Source organism: Pristiophorus japonicus, chromosome 1 (assembly GCF_044704955.1).
Source record: "Pristiophorus japonicus isolate sPriJap1 chromosome 1, sPriJap1.hap1, whole genome shotgun sequence".
In the NCBI taxonomy this organism is placed as follows: domain Eukaryota; kingdom Metazoa; phylum Chordata; class Chondrichthyes; family Pristiophoridae; genus Pristiophorus; species Pristiophorus japonicus.
The window spans coordinates 437012311-437031457 of record NC_091977.1 but is presented as its reverse complement, the minus strand read 5'-3'; the positions used below and the strand labels follow the sequence as shown (position 1 = coordinate 437031457).

At 43.8% G+C, this 19147-nt stretch overlaps 1 protein-coding gene across 1 annotated transcript in view; it reads right to left on the bottom strand.

Moving 5' to 3' along the window:
- Nucleotides 1-3594: 3594 nt before the first annotated feature.
- The window catches only part of rnf139 (ring finger protein 139), a 37124-nt gene continuing 21571 nt past the window's right edge, over nt 3595-19147 (bottom strand). Inside the window, exon 2 of the mRNA XM_070892814.1 lies at nt 3595-5762. Within this exon, the coding sequence (XP_070748915.1) occupies nt 3934-5762 (1829 nt within the window). The 3' untranslated portion in view covers nt 3595-3933. The remainder of the gene's footprint in view (nt 5763-19147) is intronic.

Here is a 19147-nt window from a genome sequence, read left to right as displayed (position 1 = left end):
GGGCTTAGCTCTGATATTCCAACAATTCATTGGCTTCCTGACATTTATTATTAAGGCTTAGAGATGAATAATGGCCTTATGGGTGAAGTATGCTCAAAGGTTGAAGTCAGTACTAATGTATTTTTGCAAATTGAATGAAGATATGAATAAATAATGTAGGCAGAAGCCTCCACCAAATGAATGACCAAACATAGAGTAAAAATCCTTTTGTGTTGATAATATGATTCAACATAAACCAAGACTAGACCCTACTTCTGCAGTGCACATTTTTACATGTTCCACAATTATTATGGCCTCTGAAATTGAGGATGTAGACCAGAGGGAAATCATGTCACAGTTGCAAGGACAAAGGGAAAAAGCAATGGAGCTGGTCAGGATCATGTTGACCACAGCAAAGGAGACTGAGCTGAAGATAAAGGAGGACACTTCGGGAACTCTGGTGTGGAAAGTAGAGGCATCAGAGCAGGTGCAATGGAGACAAGAGAAATAAAGTCTTCACAGGAAGTTGGGTGGGAGTCAGTGGGCCCCATAATGAATGTCAATGGAAAGCCCATCACCATAAATATAGAGAGATATAGGAAAGATTTACAAGGATGGTACCAGAACTGAAGATTGGACAGGCTAGGGCTTTTTTCCTGTAGCAAAATTAAGACTTAGGAGGCCTGATAGAGGTATTTAAATTATGCATGGGTTGGACTGGGTAGATGTGGAGAGAATGTTTCTACTTGGGGGAAAATCCAAAACTAGCAGCCATTAATACAAGATAGTTACCAAGAGAAATGTCTTTATTCAGATTGGTTAGAATGTGGAACTCAAACTGGCTGTGGTTGAGGTAAATAGCTTAGAAGCTTTCAAAAGGAAACTAGATGAGTATGAGAAAAAATAGGATATGGTGAAAGACTGAGATGCGGTAGATAGAATGGAAGGAGACGCACATGGAGTATAAACACTAGCACAGACGAGTTGGGCCAAAGGCCTGTTTCTGTGCTGTATATTCTATGGAAAAAGTCAGATGACTATATGGAGGTGTGGAATGGGAAGGACATTCAAAATCAATGGTTTAATGCAGGTTTATATAAAATAGCAAACAGTATGCATGCAACTGCAAGTATTTGGCAAGTAGAGGCTAAACCACATCCTCAGAGGAGGAAGTCAAATATTCACCCAAGGCCAGTTTTGCAAACTCCCACTGAGGTTGCTTAGAGAGAACATAGGACCAGGGAGAAATAGCATATTAATCATTTTTTGTTTTGAAAAGTAGTGGATCTTCCACTGGTTTTTGCAGGTCCATCTGGTACTAAACCCTAAAGACCAGTAAGATCACAAGTTCAAGTTTAATCCTGGTCTGTGTTTAGTTGATTCCAGTTGGTATAGCGGTGGCTGTTATAATTGGTCTCAGCATCACTAAGCTAAAGCAGAGGGGCAGAAGCTAGGGCTCCTGCTCTTGAGCAGTATCCAAGTGACTTGCTATAAAATCTGTTGACTAGCTAATTAACATTTGCCATGTTGAATAGTAACACTTGCTCGTACAGAAGACCACTTGGACGAGGTACCCGACGGCTATCTGGACTAGGCGGAGTGTTTGCTAGTGCTGTTGGGGCGGGTTTAAACTAAAATGGCAGGGGGATGGGAATCAAAAATGCAGCGAGGCAGAGGGAAGTAAAAAGGGGGCAGAAGCAAAAGGTAGGAAGGAGAAAAACGAGTGGAGAGCAGAAAAATCAAGGGCAAGAAGGGGGAACTGAGGGAAATCCTTATCAGGAAATGGTGTTAGGGAAATTGAAGGGACTGAAGGCCGATAAATCCCTAGGGCCTGATAGTCTGCATCCCAGAGTACTTAAGGAAATGGCCCTAGAAATAGAAGATGCACTGGTGGTCATTTTCCATCATTCCATGGACTGTGGATCAGTTCCTATGGATTGGAGGGTAGCTAATGTAACTCCACTTTTAAAAAAAAGGAAGAAAACAGGGAATTGTAGACCAGTTAGCCTGACCGGTGGTGGGGAAAATGCTGGAATCAATTATTAAAGATGGAATAGCAGCGCATTTGGAAAACAGTGACAGGATCAGTCCAAGTCAGCGTGGATTTATGAAAGGGAAATCATGCTTGACAAATCTTCCAGCATTTTTTGAGGATGCAACTAGTAGAGTGGATAACCAGTAGATGTGGTGTATTTGGACTTTCAAAAGGCTTTTGACAAGGTCCCACAAGAGATTAGTGTGTAAAATTAAGGCACATGGTATTGGGGATAATGTATTGATGTGGATAGAGAAATGGTTGGCAGACAGGAAGCAGAGTGTGGGAATAAACAGGTCCTTTTCAGAATGGAAGGCAGTGACTAATGGGGTGACGCGGGGTTCAGTGCTAGGACCCCAGCTATTTACAATATATATTAATGATTTAGACGAAGGAATTGAATTTACGGCTAAAGGGATCAAGGGGTATGAAGAGAAAGCAGGAAAGGAGTACTGAGGGAATGATCAGCCTTGATCTTATTGAATGGTGGTGCAGGCTCAAAGGGCTGAATGGCCTACTCCTGCATCTATTTTCTATGTTTCTAATATCTCCAAGTTTGCAGATGACACTAAGCTGAGTGGCAGTGCGAGCTGCGAGGAGGATGCTAAGAGGATCCAGGGAGACTTGGACAGGTTAGGTGAATGGGCAAATGCATGGCAGATGCAGTATAATGTGGATAAATGTGAGGTTATCCACTTTGGTGGCAAAAACAGGAAGGCAGATAATCTGAATGCACCTCCTTTTTTTTTTTTACTAATCTGTCACCAAAGACCTGGGTGTCATGGTACATCAGTCATTGGAGGTTGGCACGCAGGTACAGCAGACAGTAAAGAAAGCAAATGGCATGCTGGCCTTCATAGCGAGGCAATTTGAGTATAGGAGCAGGGAGGTCTTACTGCAGGTGTACAGGGCCTTGGTGAGACCACATCTTGAGTATTGTGTGCAGTTTTGGTCTCCTAATCTGAGGAAGGACATACTTGCTATTGAGGGAGTGCAGCGAAGGTTCACCAGACTGCTTCCCAGGATGGCAGGACTGACATATGAGGAAAGACTGAATAGGCTAGGCTTATATTCACTGGAATTTAGAAGAATGAGAGGGGATCTCTCAGAAACGTATAAGATTCTGATGGGACTGGACAGGTTAGATGCAGGAAGAATGTGCCCGATATTGGGGAAGTCCAGAACCAGGGTACATAGTCTAAGGATAAGGGGTAAGCCGTATAGGACCGAGATGAGGAGAAATCTTTTCACCCAGAGAGTTGTGAACCTATGGAATTCTCTGCCACAGAAAGTTGTTGAGTCCAGTTCATTGGACATATTCAAAAGGGAGTTAAATATGGCCCTTACGGCTAAAGGAATCAGTGGGTATGGAGAGAAGGCTGGGGTGGGGTACTGAGGTTGAATGATCAGCCATGATCATACTGAATGGTGGTGCAGGCTCAAAGGGCCGAATGGCCTGCTCCTGCACCTATTTTCTATAACTCAGGCTGGGTCACTCACTTCAGAATGGTAAGTAGATGTCTGAAGAGACTGGCATTCATTTTTTTTTCATTAAACACACCCAGCAACTTTATTAAGAATTTTATGTAAGTCAAACTTTTTATTTCATGTACAGTATACACAAATTTTACGGTTGCACAAGAGGCCAGCAGTTTTTAAAGAGAGGTAAACAGTACAACAGCAGGTCATAATAAATAAGTTGGCTGAAAACCATTACTTGCCCATAACCAGTGTCTTTTCACATTCTGCACTCCAGCGATAAGTGGAATGTAATTCATTTCCTTACCCCTTTTGATCACTGGTCTGATGTAACTTTGAACAATCACCTAAGCAAAAGAAAAATCACTTTCTTCCCTGATGTTTAATTGGCAGTCATTTTTTTTTTTTAAAGTTGCAACACATCTCTACAATCAGCAGCCTCACTCATCACTTGCATCTGTGTCATCATCGAGGTACTCATCCTCCACTCCTACATTGCCGTTTTGAGTTGCCCATTCTTCTTCATCATACTCAATGCTATCATTGTCTTCATTGAGATCATTGTCGACATCAGCAGCTGCCACCACCAAGTGTTCCACCACTTGTTGGTGTTGTGGAACATTTCCATTGTTATTGACAAATACTGTGCTTTCACTTAGGTTCTCCTCGATGTACACTCCCTGGTGGCACATGGGACATGTATCCTGAATATACAGCCACTTCCGCAGGCAAAGAGCATGGAAATAATGATTGCAAGGTGTGATGCGTGCTGAAGTGGTGAACTCCTGGTAGCAAATTGCACACACATCACCAATGTCATGCAACCTGTTGCCTTTTACTTCTGGCAGAGAGTTAATTTTTTTAACTGCAGTCCTCCGGTTTATAAACGTTTTCCATCCATTCTTAGCTTGCAAATAAATGTTAAAGTAAGCATGCAAGCACATCATACAGGCACGAATTTTACTACCAGATTCAAACATCATTGTGTATGCTCCATTTCCAAACATTATCACTCCAAAAATGAACTCAATAACATTGCCTGTTGAACGAACATAGTAAATGTAATCATCTAGTTTTTCCCACAACACATTGTAGTATCCATCAATTATAAACAGAGTGTACACAGTGAGGGAAACAATTACTTTTAAGCACAATTCAACACAGAATGCCGTCACAGCAAACAGCCAAGTGTTCAACGTGTGGACCTGCCACAAGGTGCAGCTGAGTACAATTGGAAGAATGAAAAGGCTAATGGAAACCATGAGAACAGGCAAGTGTCTTCTGAATGAGGAAACATGGGAGGCACTAAGTGACATCAGCACAGGGTCTGTCATTCCATGGATAAAATGTAGGATTGCAGTCAACAGAAGGCACATGTTTCGACTTAGGCGAACTAGTCTTTCTTCAGGCTCCAGTCCACTCAAACCTGTCTGCAGAGCCAAAATGAAAAATAAAACTGGGGCGACAAACCCCAAGCGTTTATCTTCCTCCTCAGTAGACCCAATGAAGGCCAAGATTCCAAGTCCCAAGTAGTGTGCTAATGATGAGATGACTGCACTCATTCCAAGGACAGTCAATGTTGAATCACACCCACTTATTATAAGATTGCAGAGCACTTCCCAGCTGTCACTCCAGGAAATAAAATAGCTTTTGTTCTCTGAATCACTTTGTGTTACTTTAACAACATAAACTAAAATAATGGCCTGTGCCATTAGTCGAGTCAACCAGAAAACCCTCAATACATCAGGAAAACGAATCCTCTTCCAAGTGTCCTCCACAATAACTTGTAATCCATATATACGATACATGTGTCGTACCAGCAAATAAACATATCTTATTGTATAATAAAACCATTTTAAATTCAGAGTTATGTAAAATGCAGTCTGTGCTGTTATATACATGCCTGAAAAGGCAACTAACAGATTCTGAGTGTCTTCTGGTAACTCCAAGGCCAGGCCTAGTATAGGCAGTAAGAAGTTTACCATGGTCAATGCAGAAAACACTGATGGAATGCTGAGTAATGTTGCATACCCAATACCAAATGTGAGCTGAACTGCAATAAGGGCCAACCATAATGTTGGGCCATTGCGTGGTAATAACTGCATCCCAAACACTGCAGAGTAGTATGCATTGTAGAAGTCTATGTGGAGCGTGGTGTAGTAGTTCACTAGGACAGAAGTTGCAGCAAGTAGAACAACACAGCCAAACACGTACAGTCTGAAGAGTGCTCTTTGGGATAAGACAAGGACAACACATGACACTAATAGACCTGAAAAAAATTGAAAAAATTAAATTAATTTCAGAATACATGACATACAATTCCATAAGCATTTTCACTTGAAATCATTCTTACAAGATGTATTACAAAGTATTTATAATACAGAAACAGGCCATTTGCCCAATAGGTCTATGCCGGTTTTCATACTTTCCACGAGCCTCCTCATCAACATATCCTTCTGAACATTCTATTCCTTGCTCCCTCGCATGCTTATTATCTAGCTTCTCCTTAAATGTATGCGCTATTCGCCACAACTATTCCACATTCCAACCATAATCAGAATTTTACAGCACAAGGGGCCATTCGGCATTCAGCCGGCACAGACACAAAAAGCTGTCCAGCTTAATCCCATTTCCCAGCTCTTGGTCTGTAACCTTGTAGGTTATGGCACTTGAAGTGCATATCCAAATACTTTTTAAATGCGATGAGGGTTTCTGCCTTGTATCACCCTTTCAGGCAGCAAGTTCGAGACCTTGACCACACCCTGGGCGAAGAGAGTTCTCAACTCCTCTCTAATCCTTCTAACAATTACATTAAATCTATGCCCCCCTACTTAGTGTCCTCTTCACTATTGGAAATAGAGTGGATAGGAAGCACCTATCTAGGCCCCTCAATTTTATGTACCTCAATGAAGTCTCCCCTCAACTTCCTCTGTTCCAAAGAAAACAACCCCAGCCTATCTAATCTTTCTTCAAAGCAAAAATTCTCCAGTCCTGGCAACAACCTCAAATCTCCTCTGTACCCTCTCTCGTGCAATGACATCTTTCATGTAATGTGGTGACTAGAACTGTACACAGTACTCTAGCTGTGGTCTAACTAGTGTTTTTTAAAAAATACTATTCAAGCAGAACCTCCCTACTCCTAATCTCTGGGCGAGGAAGTGTCTCCTGAATTCCCTATTGGAGTTATTAGTGACTCTTATATTTATGGTCCTTAGTCTGGTCTTGCCTGCAAATGGGAACATCTCTATGTACACCTATCAAATCCTTTCATAATCTTTAAGACCTCGATCAGGTTACCCATCCATCAGTCATCTCTTTTTCTAGAGAAAAGAGTCCCAGCATGTTCAATCTTTCCCGATAGGTGTAACCTCAGTTCTGATATCGTTCAGAAAATCTTTTTTTGCAGCTTCTCCAAGGCCTCTATATCTCTTTTATAACATGGAGACCAGAACTAGTTACAGTACTCTGGTTAGACAGTTTAACAGAACTTCTCTGCTTTTCAACTCTATTCCTCTAGAAATGAACCCTAGTGCCTGGTTTGCTTTTTTAAAAAAAAATGGCCATATTCCTTCTAGCAAGTGGGTCAATAACCAGAGGCCATAGCTTTTAAAATCACCTTCAAAAGATCTAGGAGGAGAGATGAGGAGAATGTATTTCTCAGTTGTCAGAATCTGGAACGCTCTACTGAAAAAGGTGATGGAAGCTGATTCCATAAATTATTTATTTATTTATTTATTTATTTATTTATTTATTTTTTTTTTAAAGTGAATTGGACAGATACTGGAGGATGAGGAACTTACAGGGTTACAGACAAAAAGCAGGGGATTGGGACTAAGCACAACTGCTCTTTCAAACAGCCAGCACAGGCATGGCAGACCGAATGGCCTCCTTCTGTGCTGCAAGTTTTTATGATTAACCTACATCACTACATTGGTGATTTGTGTATCTGTAGCCCCAGATATCTGTTCCTCTACCTCATTTATAAACTCATTTTCCAAGGAGTATGTGGCCTCATTCTTCCCACTAAAATGTACTCTCTCACACTTATCTATATTACATAGAAAACATAGAAAATAGGTGCAGGAGCAGGCCATTCAGCCCTTCTAGCCTGCACCGCCATTCAATGAGTTCATGGCTGAACATGAAACTTCAGTACCCCCTTCCTGCTTTCTCGCCATAACCCTTGATCCCCCGAGTAGTAAGGACTTCATCTAACTCCCTTTTGAATATATTTAGTGAATTGGCCTCAACTACTTTCTGTGGTAGAGAATTCCACAGGTTCACCACTCTCTGGGTGAAGAAGTTTCTCCTCATCTCGGTCCTAAATGGCTTACCCCTTATCCTCAGACTGTGACCCCTGGTTCTGGACTTCCCCAACATTGGGAACATTCTTTCTGCATCTAACCTGTCTAAACCCGTCAGAATTTTAAACGTTTCTATGAGGTCCCCTCTCATTCTTCTGAACTCCAGTGAATACAAGCCCAATTGATCCAATCTTTCTTGATAGGTCAGTCCCGCCATCCCGGGAATCAGTCTGGTGAACCTTCGCTGCACTCCCTCAATAGCAAGAATGTCCTTCCTCAAGTTAGGAGACCAAAACTGTACACAATACTCCAGGTGTGGCCTCACCAAGGCCCTGTACAACTGTAGCAACACCTCCCTGCCCCTGTATTCAAATCCCCTCGCTATGAAGGCCAACATGCCATTTGCTTTCTTAACCGCCTGCTGTACCTGCATGCCAACCTTCAATGACTGATGTACCATGACACCCAGGTCTCGTTGCACCTTCCCTTTTCCTAATCTGTCACCATTCAGATAATAGTCTGTCTCTCTGTTTTTACCACCAAAGTGGATAACCTCACATTTATCCACATTATACTTCATCTGCCATGCATTTGCCCACTCACCTAACCTATCCAAGTCACTCTGCAGCCTAATAGCATCCTCCTCGCAGCTCACACTGCCACCCAACTTAGTATCATCCGCAAATTTGGAGATACTGCATTTAATCCCCTCGTCTAAATCATTAATGTACAATGTAAACAGCTGGGGCCCCAGCACAGAACCTTGCGGCACTCCACTAGTCACTGCCTGCCATTCTGAAAAGTACCCGTTTACTCCTACTCTTTGCTTCCTGTCTGACAACCAGTTCTCAATCCACGTCAGCACACTACCCCCAATCCCATGTGCTTTAACTTTGCACATTAATCTCTTGTGTGGGACCTTGTCGAAAGCCTTCTGAAAGTCCAAATATACCACATCAACTGGTTCTCCTTTGTCCACTTTACTGGAAACATCCTCAAAAAATTCCAGAAGATTTGTCAAGCATGATTTCCCTTTCACAAATCCATGCTGACTTCGACCTATCATGTCACCATTTTCCAGATGCACTGCTATGACATCCTTAATAATTGATTCCATCATTTTACCCACTACTGAGGTCAGGCTGACCGGTCTATAATTCCCTGTTTTCTCTCTCCCTCCTTTTTTAAAAAGTGGGGTTACATTGGCTACCCTCCACTCCATAGGAACTGATCCAGAGTCAATGGAATGTTGGAAAATGACTGTCAATGCATCCGCTATTTCCAAGGCCACCTCCTTAAGTACTCTAGGATGCAGGCCATCAGGCCCTGGGGATTTATCTGCCTTCAATCCCATCAATTTCCCCAACACAATTTCCCGACTAATAAAGATTTCCCTCAGTTCCTCTTCCTTACTAGACCCTCTGACCCCTTTTATATCCGGAAGGTTGTTTGTATCCTCCTTAGTGAATACCGAACCAAAGTACTTGTTCAATTGATCCGCCATTTCTTTGTTCCCCGTTATGACTTCCCCTGATTCTGACTGCAGGGGACCTACGTTTGTCTTCACCAACCTTTTTCTCTTTACATACCTATAGAAACTTTTGCAATCCGCCTTAATGTTCCCTGCAAGCTTCTTCTCGTACTCCATTTTCCCTGTCCTAATCAAACCCTTTGTCCTCCTCTGCTGAGTTCTAAATTTCTCCCAGTCCCCAGGTTCGCTGCTATTTCTGGCCAATTTGTATGCCACTTCCTTGGCTTTAATACTATCCCTGATTTCCCTAGATAGCCACGGTTGAGCCACCTTCCCCTTTTTATTTTTACGCCAGACAGGAATGTACAATTGTTGTACTTCATCCATGCGGTCTCTAAATGTCTGCCATTGCCCATCCACAGTCAACCCCCTAAGTATCATTCGCCAATCTATCCTAGCCAATTCACGCCTCATACCTTCAAAGTTACCCTTCTTTAAGTTCTGTTAATTAAGCAATTATTGAAGTTCACGTGCCAATTACACACCCATTCTGCAAGTTTATTAATGCCTTCCTGTATGGTCAGTCCTCCTCTGTATTAACTACATGCAATTTGATGTCATCTGCAAATTTTGAAATTGTAATTCCGATTAGAGTCCAAAACATGTAAATTGTGAAAAAGTGGGCCCAGCACAGATCCTTGTGGATCGCCACTTCCCACCATTTGCCAATCTGAGTAACTACCTTTAACCCTTACTCTTTTCTATAGCCAGCTTGCTATCCATTCTGCTACTTGTCCTTGACTCCGTATGTTTTGACCTTAGTCATAAGTCTACTATGCAGTACCTGATCAAAAGCTTTTTGGAAATCTAAATGTATTACCCTTACCTACCCTGTTACTTCTCCAATGAATTCAATAAGATTGGTCAAGCATGACCGTCCCTTTTGGAATACAAACTAACTGCTCGATTATTTTTTTCAGTTTCTAGATGATTTTCTGTTACATCTTTGGGATAAGGATTCCATTATCATTCCTACCACCGACATTAAGCTAATTGGCTTATGGTTCCCTGGACATATTCCATCTCCTTTTTATATATAGGAATCACATTAGCTGTCTGCCACATGTAATAGTATCTCTGCTCTGCTATCTCTTCCTTAAGAAACATAAGAAATAGGGGCAGGAGTAGTCCATACAGCCCCTCAAGCCTGCTCCGCCATTTAATACGATCATGGCTGATCCGATCATAGACTCAGGTCCACTTCCCTGCCTGCTCACCATAACCCCTTATTCCCTTATCGGTTAAGAAACTGTCCATCTCTGTCTTAAATTTATTCAATGACCCAGCTTCCACAGCTCTCTGAGGCAGTGAATTCCACAGATTTACAACCCTCAAGAAATTCCACCACATCTCAGTTTTAACTGGGCGGCCCCTTACTCCAAGAGATCCCTAACCTCTTAATATGCGTGGATGCAATCCATCCAGAATAGGGGCTTTATCCCCTCCAAGTTTAATTACTTTATCAAATTATCTCCCCCTTTCCATCTTAAATATCTTTTTTTTTTAAAATCTCTTCTAATATGTCATGTCCACCATGCCAGTTTCCCTGGTAAATACCAAGGCAATGTAATTATTTAACATTTATGCCATTTTGCTGAGAGAGAGTGTGTGTGTGTGTATCCGTGTGTGTTATTTTTGTGTCTGTAGAATACTTCGCTATTTTTTATATTCCTTGATAATTTAATTTTGTAGTTTCTCTTTGTCTTCCTATATTTTTTTTTTTAATTTAGTTCCTAACCTTATGTATTCCTTTTGTCATCCATCCTCTTCTTTGCTGTCTATGTACTTAGTGTTTGCCTTTTTCTTCAGTTTCAATTTTTGCCTTTATTTCTTTATTCTTCTATGGTGTGTCCTTACTGGCTGGCTAGTTTTTTCTGGCTTTCCAGTGGGATATATTTCTCCAGGACTCTATCACTGCTTTAGTAGGAAGTAGTTATCTGAACCCCTTGGAACTAGAAGGGAATCTGTTAATTTACATTGTATTTAATCAGGAAGCAACACAGCAAGAAAAATAAGACATTGACCCACCTACAAACAAATCAGAACAGTGACATAAGGGGATTGGAGTACAAGAATAAGGAAGTCTTACTACAATTGTACAGGGCTTTGGCGAGACCACACCTGGAGCACTGTGCACAGGTTTGGTCGCCTTATCAGAGAAAGGATATACTTGCCTTAGAGCAGAGCAACAAAGGTTCACTAGATTGATTCCTGGGATGAGAGGGCTGTCCTATGAGGAGAGATTGAGCCTATACTCTCAAGTTTAGAAGAATGAGGGGTGATCACACTGAATCACATACGATTCTGAAGGGGATTGACGCCGAGAGGTTGTTTCTCCTGGCTGGAGTGTCTAGAACTAGGAGTCATAATCTCAGGCCAGTGGGTCAGCCATTTAGGACTGAGATGAGGAGGAATTTCTTCACTCAAAGGGTTGTGAATCTTTGGAATTCTCTACCCTAATGGGCTGTGGATCCTGAATTGTTGAGTATATTCAAGGTTGAGATAGGTAGATTTTTGGACTCATGGGGAATTAAGGGCTATGGAGATCAGATGGGAAAGTGGAGTTGAGGTCGAATGGCAGAGCAGGCTCAAGGGGCCATATGGCTTACTTCTGCTCCTATTTATGTTCACTACTTGGACGTTGAGGATGATTTGGCGATAGCTCCTGAAACTTGCCTGGATCAATGGCCTTACAAATGCAAGGAGCCTTGCAGAATTCCAGTATTGCCTTTGTCAAAGAATTGCATCTTTGATGTTTCGCATGGAATGAACAGCGTAGGATTTCCTTATGAAAATTGTATTCTGAACATTCATGTACTTTGTTAAAAAGACTCTTGGTTTGCAATTGTGACTCATCTTGCTAGAGTGCTTTTCAATCCACCTTCTCTAAAAGACAGGAAAATTCTCATGACAGCACAAGATCATAGTAGCAAATCATGAGAGGAAAAAGCATCAGCTGGGTGAGGCAGTGAGGCGACTGCAGCTACTTGATGGTCATGCCAGATGGATTGCTCGGGAACGCTAAATCTTGAAATGGGAGACGTTGTTTCGAAAACTGATGGTATGTCATTGTGTGGTGCTGTACTGTGGAGTCCATGCAGCCTGAGCAGAATTTAGGTCCAGGGGTGAAATTTAGCTGTTCCATTCATCCATCCAGACTGGAAGCAATTCTATTCCCTGGCAGTGTCAGTAATCCAGAATCTGAGCCAGTTAGGTTCACAGTACTCCAAGATGCTGGTGATGAAACTAAAACATGAACTGTATAGCAAATAAACATCTAGCAAGATTATGTCATGTACTCACGCAGGTCGGGGCCTTCGCGCTCCTCCTGGGCCATCGCATCTCCGCTCCTTTTATGGCCCCGACCTGCCACTGGTGGCCATGGGAGGAGCAGAGGTGCGGCGGCCTGGGAGCAGCGTGAGCTGGTGCAGGAGGACGATGGCAGCGAAGAGTGACGTCATCAAGGTCCAGGTCAGTGATTGGAGCATGGGCAGATACAGCAGGAGTGGCGAGAGACTGTGGAGGGATGTAATCAGGGCCCAGCCCACACTGCGATATGTCCACGCACTAGGTCCGTGCAGCAGAGCAAGTCTCCAGTCGTTTTGGTTAATCTTTGCCACTGGATCAAGACCTAGCTCCGTCAAGCCCGTGTGGTGGCTGGTGTGCAACGGCCACCCCACGTTAAAAAAAAAATCCACGCACAGGCATCTTCCACCCTTCAGGATGTAGTTCAGGACCTGGAATATTAGGTCCTTCATTGAAACACCCGTGAACTCATCCTTTTTTTTTGGCGTGGAAGCAAGTCATCCTCGATACGAGGGACTGCCTATGATGGTGACGGTAGCAACAAGTTATGATCACATCTCACTACCATTTAAATCTATACTGGACAGTAAATCCCTCTGGATCACAAGAGGCTAGAAATCCCACTTACAGGAGTATCCGGTGACATGGGACCCAAGGGAACATTTAGCACAGAATCCAGAAAATTTGTAACACCACATAATTTAATGAGCAGCGAGAATGAAGACCACAGCTCACAATTCACAATCAGCAGCGAAGCAAAGGCGCTGGCCGCTGGCCTCAAAGAAAGCTGCGCACAGATCTCAATCTCTGGTGAGCAGTTTGCCTTTCTCGACATTCAACTGAGCGCATGTAATGGGAATTCCCAGCGAAGAGCTGCAGTGATGCCAACAAGCCGTCTAAGCAGCCAATCACATTCTCACAGACAGCAAACAAGGAAATGAAAAGCAGCTTTTATCCGGACTTTTAAAAAATGTTAGAGAGAGAAATAAAGCCTGGGACTTTCACAGTGATAAGGTAGGTGGTGAAATATCAAACTTTAAAGACAAGTGTAATTTTTTGCATAATGGAGAAATGTGACATTTCACAAATATAAAAAATTAGTTTTTTTAGGGCCAGAACGGTTGTTTAGTTAATACAACACACAGCACTGCCCCCCAGTCATCAAGATCCATGGCATGGCCCTGGACAACGTGGACCATTTCCTATACCTCAGAAGCCTCTCAACAACAGACATCGACGACGAGATTCAACACCGCCTCCAATGCGCCAGTGCAGCCTTCGGCCGCCTGAGGAAAAGTGATTGACATTCTGCCACCAAGCTCATGGTCTACAGGGCTGTTGTAATACCCGCCCTCCTGTATGGCTCAGACATGGACCATGTACAGTAGACACCAAGCTGCTGGAGAAATACCACCAACGATATCTCCGCAAGATCCTACAAATCCCCTGGGAAGACGGGCACTAATGTTGGTCCGTCTTCGACCAGGCCAACATCCCCAGCATTGAAGCACTGACCACACTTGATCAGCTCCGTTGGGCAGGCCACATAGTTCACATGCCAGACACGAGACTCCCAAAGCAAGCGCTCTACTCTGAACTTTTTCCATGGCAAACGAGCCAAAAGTGGGCAGAGGAAACGTTACAAGGACACCCTCAAAGCCTCCCTGATAAAATGCAACATCCACACTGACGTCTGGGAGTCCCTGACCAAAGACCATCCTAAGTGGAGAAAGTGCACCCGAGAGGGCGCTGAGCACCGAGTCTTTCATCGGCGAGAGCATGCAGAGATCAAACGCAGGCAGCGGAAAGATTGTGCAGCAAATCAGTCCCGCCCACCCTTTCCCTCAACGACTATCTGTCCCACCTGTGACAGAGACGGTAATTCCCATATTGGACTGTTCAGTCACCTAAGAACTCATTTTTAGAGTAGAAGCAAATCTTCCTCGATTCCAAGGGACTGCCTATGATGATGGAGTTAATACACTGTTAAAACCCCAGTTACACCTATTCCAACAAGGCTTAATATTTGATAAGATATTTAACAGTGATATTAGCATGGAAAATCCCACGTTTGTGTCAATTCCACCAATTTCACTGATTGGTGAAATGGCGGTGGTGGGGGGGGGAAGGAGGACAACAGGTCCACAGTGTAGCCAGTGTAGAACTTCAGGATTTCCACGTTTAAATGCACATGCACTAAATCCTGAAGTTGGAGTTTCAGAGCGGTAGTTCCTCATTTGGAAAGAGGACTTAGAATCAGAGAAACTTACAGCATAGGAGCCATTTGGCCTGTTCTGACTTTGAAAGCGCAGTCGTGCTTAGTCCCATGCCTCTGCTTTTTGTCCGCAACTCTAAGTTCCTGATCCTCAAGTACCTGTCCAACTCCCTTTTAAAATTATTTATGGAATCAGCTTCCATTACCTTTTCAGCTGGAGCATTCTAGATCCTTACAATTCAGAGGGAAAATATTTCTCCTCATCTTCCCTCCAAATTTTTTGCCAATGATTTTAAATCTATGACCTCTAGTTATTGACCCACTCGTCAGAGGGAATGACTTTTCTCTACCTGCTCCATCAAAACCACACATCTTGAAAACCTCCAAGATCACCTCTTAACTTTCTCTGTTCAAAGAGAACAGTCCCAACACTTCCAATCTCTCCTCATAACTGAAGTCCCTCATCCCTGGTAACATCCTGGTAAAGGCAAGGCCTATACATCTTTCCTGAAGTATGTTACTCACAAATAGCTGATGGAGAAATGTTTTATTTTTACCAAGCAGTGAATCAGCAGCAAATTTCTAAACATTATTTTCGACGAACAATGGCCATTTGGAATCAGCACACACGAGGAATGAGAGAAAACAAGTGACTTTATAATCTAGATTTAAAATTGTTGAAATAAAGTCAAAAGTCATACTGATGGACTACAGTAGCTTAATTCTAATAAAAAGGTCACCAACCTGAAATGTTAACAGTTTCTCTCTCCACAGATGCTGCATGACCAGGTGAGTGTTTCCAGCATTTTGTTTTTATTTCAGATTTCCAGCGTTCACAGTAATTTGCTTTTGTTTTAGCTTAATACAAATTGAAATCATACAAAAAGCAATTCCCAATGCAAATTTAGACATGGTTTCCAAGCTAGGGGCACAGTCAGCAAAATGCAGCCAGTTTTACAGAGATGAAGTTATGTCCAAGTTTCTGCACAAACTTATTAGCATTAAGCTCAAATGTAAAATCACCCATGAATCAGTGCAATCAAGCAACATTATGACTCGAGCAGGGTAACCTCCAACATCAGAGAGTGGTGATGAGCCATTCTTCAAATTTTTAAATTAATTGATCTGCAGCAGATCAATTAACTGATTTATGTTCTTGGTCTTACTTTTTAAAACTGGCCTCAATTGACTGCTGGTCTGCGGATTAACACTGGATTCATTGGACCACCGGTGCCTGTGCACCGGAAATTCTGGGTGCAACTTGATGACCCCCCAACCGGCACAATTGTCAGAAACTCGCTGTTTCAATAGGGGGCGCAGCCAATTTTGAGAGTGGGAACCACTCCGGGTGAAGGGACTTTTGAACCAGTGAAAAAGATCACAGATATGCCAGCGTGGTTATGGGCACAAAAATTGTGATGTTTTGCACGATTTCATTTAATTCTGCCCTGATTCAGCTGAAATCGTGTGGAAACAGGATTTAGTTGGAAGAAATTTCTGCTCATCCAGTGCTGGATGTCAGACAAGCTGTGTAACAAATCAGAGACAGAGAAGAGGTCGAAAGAAGTGTTGGTGAGGTAGGGGTAGAAATTTTCATTCAACTTTTGAATTGTCATCTTAAATGAAACAGAACAAAATATTACAAGATGCCATAAAGCATCATAGAAACTATTAAAATACATGCGAATGAAACTTGAGCACTGTGCAATGCAAACTTCAGTAATTTTGTGAAATTTGTGATTGTGATTTTTTTTTGTCAACAGCACATTCTGCCACAAGATATTTAGCGCATTGTAAAGTTCCATGGGGATATCTGGCTTAGTTGTAGGCCACTTTGTCAGCCTCAACAAATTGGATGCCGTGTCAATGATGGAGCTGGTTCCTCTCACTCCATCTACTTGCTGGATCAAACAAAACCACCTCTCGCAACCTCTCCTCTGAATTGGATTTGTTACACAGCTTGTCCGACATCGGTACTGGATGAACAGAAATTTCCTACATATTGGGAAGACCGATTTTAAAATTCTCATCCTGGTTTTCAAATTCCTCCATGGACTCGCCCCTTCCCAAGTCTGTAACCTCCTCCAGCCCTACAACCCTCAGATCTCTGCGCTCCTCCAATTCTGGTCTATTGTGAGTGCCTGATTTTAAAATCAATCCATCATTGGCAGCTTGGCCTTTTGCTGCTTAAGATGCAAGCTCTGAAATTCTCTCTCAGACCACTCTCTAATATGCTTCTTAAAACCCACCTCTTTGGCCAAACATTTGGTCACCTCTCCCAATATTTCATGTGGCTCGTCAAATTGTGTTCCCAACACTTTGGTGAAGCATCTCGGAATGTTTTACTACCTTAAATGTGCTATATAAATGCAAGTAATTATTTAAAAAATGACAAAATTAGCTGTTGACTGTAGGTTTCAAACATTCTGGTAGAGTTATCTCTAAATATATCAAATACTAAATGTATTTATTTTTTCTTCTGGCTCAAGGTTTCAAAAATTAGCCTGGAAAGATGTCACAGCATGAGGGGGAAACCCATGCAGTTTTGTCAACACAATTCCTTGAAATACACTTGGCAATGACTCTTCCTGCTCCATGCCTGGCCTTAGCTCAAGTACACATGTAGCAGTACAGAAGAGACTGGAAATTTACCAGAGGAATGGTTGGGGGCGGGGGGGGGGGCGGGGGAGGGGGGGGGGGTTTACAGTGGAAAGGGAAGGAGAGGAACAAGAGAAGAGAACTTAAATGAATCTGTCTTCCTATTTGGTCATGCATTTTTTTTAAACTATGGGCCCAAGTTTCGGCCTCAGTTGCTCCTGATTTTTTGGAGCAACTGGTGTAGAACGGAGTATCTTAGAAATTCAAATTCTCGGCATTTAGTTTGCTCCAGTTCTAGTCAGTTAGAACAGTTTCACTTTGGAACAGAATTTTTTTTCAAAAGGGGGCGTGTCCGGCCACTTACACCTGTTTTCAAAGTTTCGGCAGTGAAAACTTACTCCATTCTAAGTTAGTTTGGAGTAAATGAAGATTTTTGTATGCTCAAAAAAACCTTGCCTACACTTTAGAAAATCAGGCGTAGGTTACAAATCAGGCGTAGGGAATGGGGGGGGGTTTTAAAGGGAAGTTTACAAACATTAAACACTTCAGTTTTACACATAAAGAGCCATCAATAATAAATGATAAAAACATCAATAAATCAACCAATAAAATCAAAACAAAACATTTTCTACTTACCAACTGCAGCACCGGGAGCCCTCCAACAGCGTGCTGGGATGCCCCCCGCAGTGTGTCTCTGTCAGTGTCTGTTTCTGACAGCGAGGGGAGGGGGAGGAGGGGGGTAGAGAGAGAGAAGGAAGGGGGGGGGAGTGGGAAAGGAGGAGGAGAATGGGGGGGGGAAGTGGGAAAGGAGGAGGAGGAGAATGGGGGGGGGAGTGGGAAAGGAGGAGGAGGAGAAGGGGGGGGGGAGTGGGAAAGGAGGAGGAGGAGAAGGGGGGGGGGAGTGGGAAAGGAGGAGGAGGAGAAGGGGGGGGGGGGAGTGGGAAAGGAGGAGGAGAAGGGGGGGGGGGGTGGGAAAGGAGAAGGGGGGGGTGGGAAAGGAGAAGGGGGGGGTGGGAAAGGAGAAGGGGGGGGTGGGAAAGGAGAAGGGGGGGTGGGAAAGGAGAAGGGGGGGTGGGAAAGGAGAAGGGGGGGTGGGAAAGGAGAAGGGGGGGTGGGAAAGGAGAAGGGGGGGGTGGGAAAGGAGAAGGGGGGGTGGGAAAGGAGAAGGGGGGGGTGGGAAAGGAGAAGGGGGGGGTGGGAAAGGAGAAGGGGGGGTGGGAAAGGAGAAGGGGGGGGTGGGAAAGGAGAAGGGGGGGTGGGAAAGGAGAAGGGGGGGGTGGGAAAGGAGAAGGGGGGGGTGGGAAAGGAGAAGGGGGGGGTGGGAAAGGAGAAGGGGGGGTGGAAAGGAGAAGGGGGGGTGGGAAAGGAGAAGGGGGGGGTGGGAAAGGAGAAGGGGGGGTGGGAAAGGAGAAGGGGGGGTGGGAAAGGAGAAGGGGGGGTGGGAAAGGAGAAGGGGGGGTGGGAAAGGAGAAGGGGGGGGGGGAAAGGAGAAGGGGGGGTGGGAAAGGAGAAGGGGGGGGGGAAAGGAGAAGGGGGAAGAAGGGGGGGAGGTGAAGGGGGGTGGGAGAAGGGGGGGAGCGCTGGTGCGCGCGCGGGGCGGCCGCCGGGGGGGGGGGGGGTGTGTGATGTGTGTGTGTGGTGGGGAGAAGGGCAATAAAACAGGAGAACGGGGGGACCCCAAAACCCCCCCCCCCCCCCCT